Source organism: Buceros rhinoceros, unplaced genomic scaffold (genome assembly GCF_000710305.1).
Source record: "Buceros rhinoceros silvestris isolate BGI_N320 unplaced genomic scaffold, ASM71030v1 scaffold26940, whole genome shotgun sequence".
NCBI lineage: Eukaryota > Metazoa > Chordata > Aves > Bucerotiformes > Bucerotidae > Buceros > Buceros rhinoceros.
The window spans coordinates 1,609-2,235 of record NW_010391718.1 but is presented as its reverse complement, the minus strand read 5'-3'; the positions used below and the strand labels follow the sequence as shown (position 1 = coordinate 2,235).

The 627-nt window shown below is 60.3% G+C and overlaps 1 protein-coding gene across 1 annotated transcript in view; it reads right to left on the bottom strand.

Annotated features, from left to right (window-relative positions):
- Positions 1–17: 17 nt before the first annotated feature.
- OAS1 (2'-5'-oligoadenylate synthetase 1, 40/46kDa) overlaps positions 18–627 on the bottom strand; it is a gene marked incomplete at its 3' end in the record, with an annotated part of 2,132 nt that continues 1,522 nt past the window's right edge. The window contains exons 6-7 of the mRNA XM_010142855.1: positions 447–579; positions 18–366 (exon numbers count right to left, since the gene is read on the bottom strand). Of these exons, the coding sequence (XP_010141157.1) occupies positions 18–366; positions 447–579 (482 nt within the window). The remainder of the gene's footprint in view (positions 367–446; positions 580–627) is intronic.

The window sequence follows — 627 nt, the reverse complement described above, 5'->3', positions numbered from 1 at the left end:
AGGAACGCCCGTCTTGCCCTGGATCTGCTTCTTCAGCTCCCGGATAGTGTCGGTGGGCTTCACCGTGTAGGTGGTGGTCCGGTTCTTGTCATCCTTCACGAAGACCTCCATCATTTGGGGCTCGGTCTGCAGCAGCACCAGTGTGGTGTCGTAGAAGATGCCATAGCTGGCCAGGGTCTTCTCATCCTCCAGGATAGGGATGGTGCTCCCCGGCTCCTGCTGCGTCAGGCGCTGCTTATACCAGGGGATGCCCCACAACCTCTCAATCTCCTCCTTCAGCTGCCGGACGGTGGTGCCTGGGCTGACGGTTTTTCTCAGCCTGGTGCCCACCAGCTGCTTCACCTCAATCATCACGGGCCGGGCTGGCTGCAAGAACAGAAGGGTGGATGAGCAAAGCCAGCAGGAGCAGAGGGGACCAGGATGCCCGCAGGCATAGGCAGCCTTACCTGCACATCCCAGGGCTGGGCGGTTTTGATACAGGGCAGTGAAAGGCAGCGGGCAGCTCCCTCTGCCATCTTGTTCCAATTCTTGCCTCGGCCCAGGATGCCCGTGGGGTCAGCGGGGTCCAAGATGACAGGGCTGCAAACACAGAAGGCAGATGATGATGTCAGCCCCAGGCAGCACTGT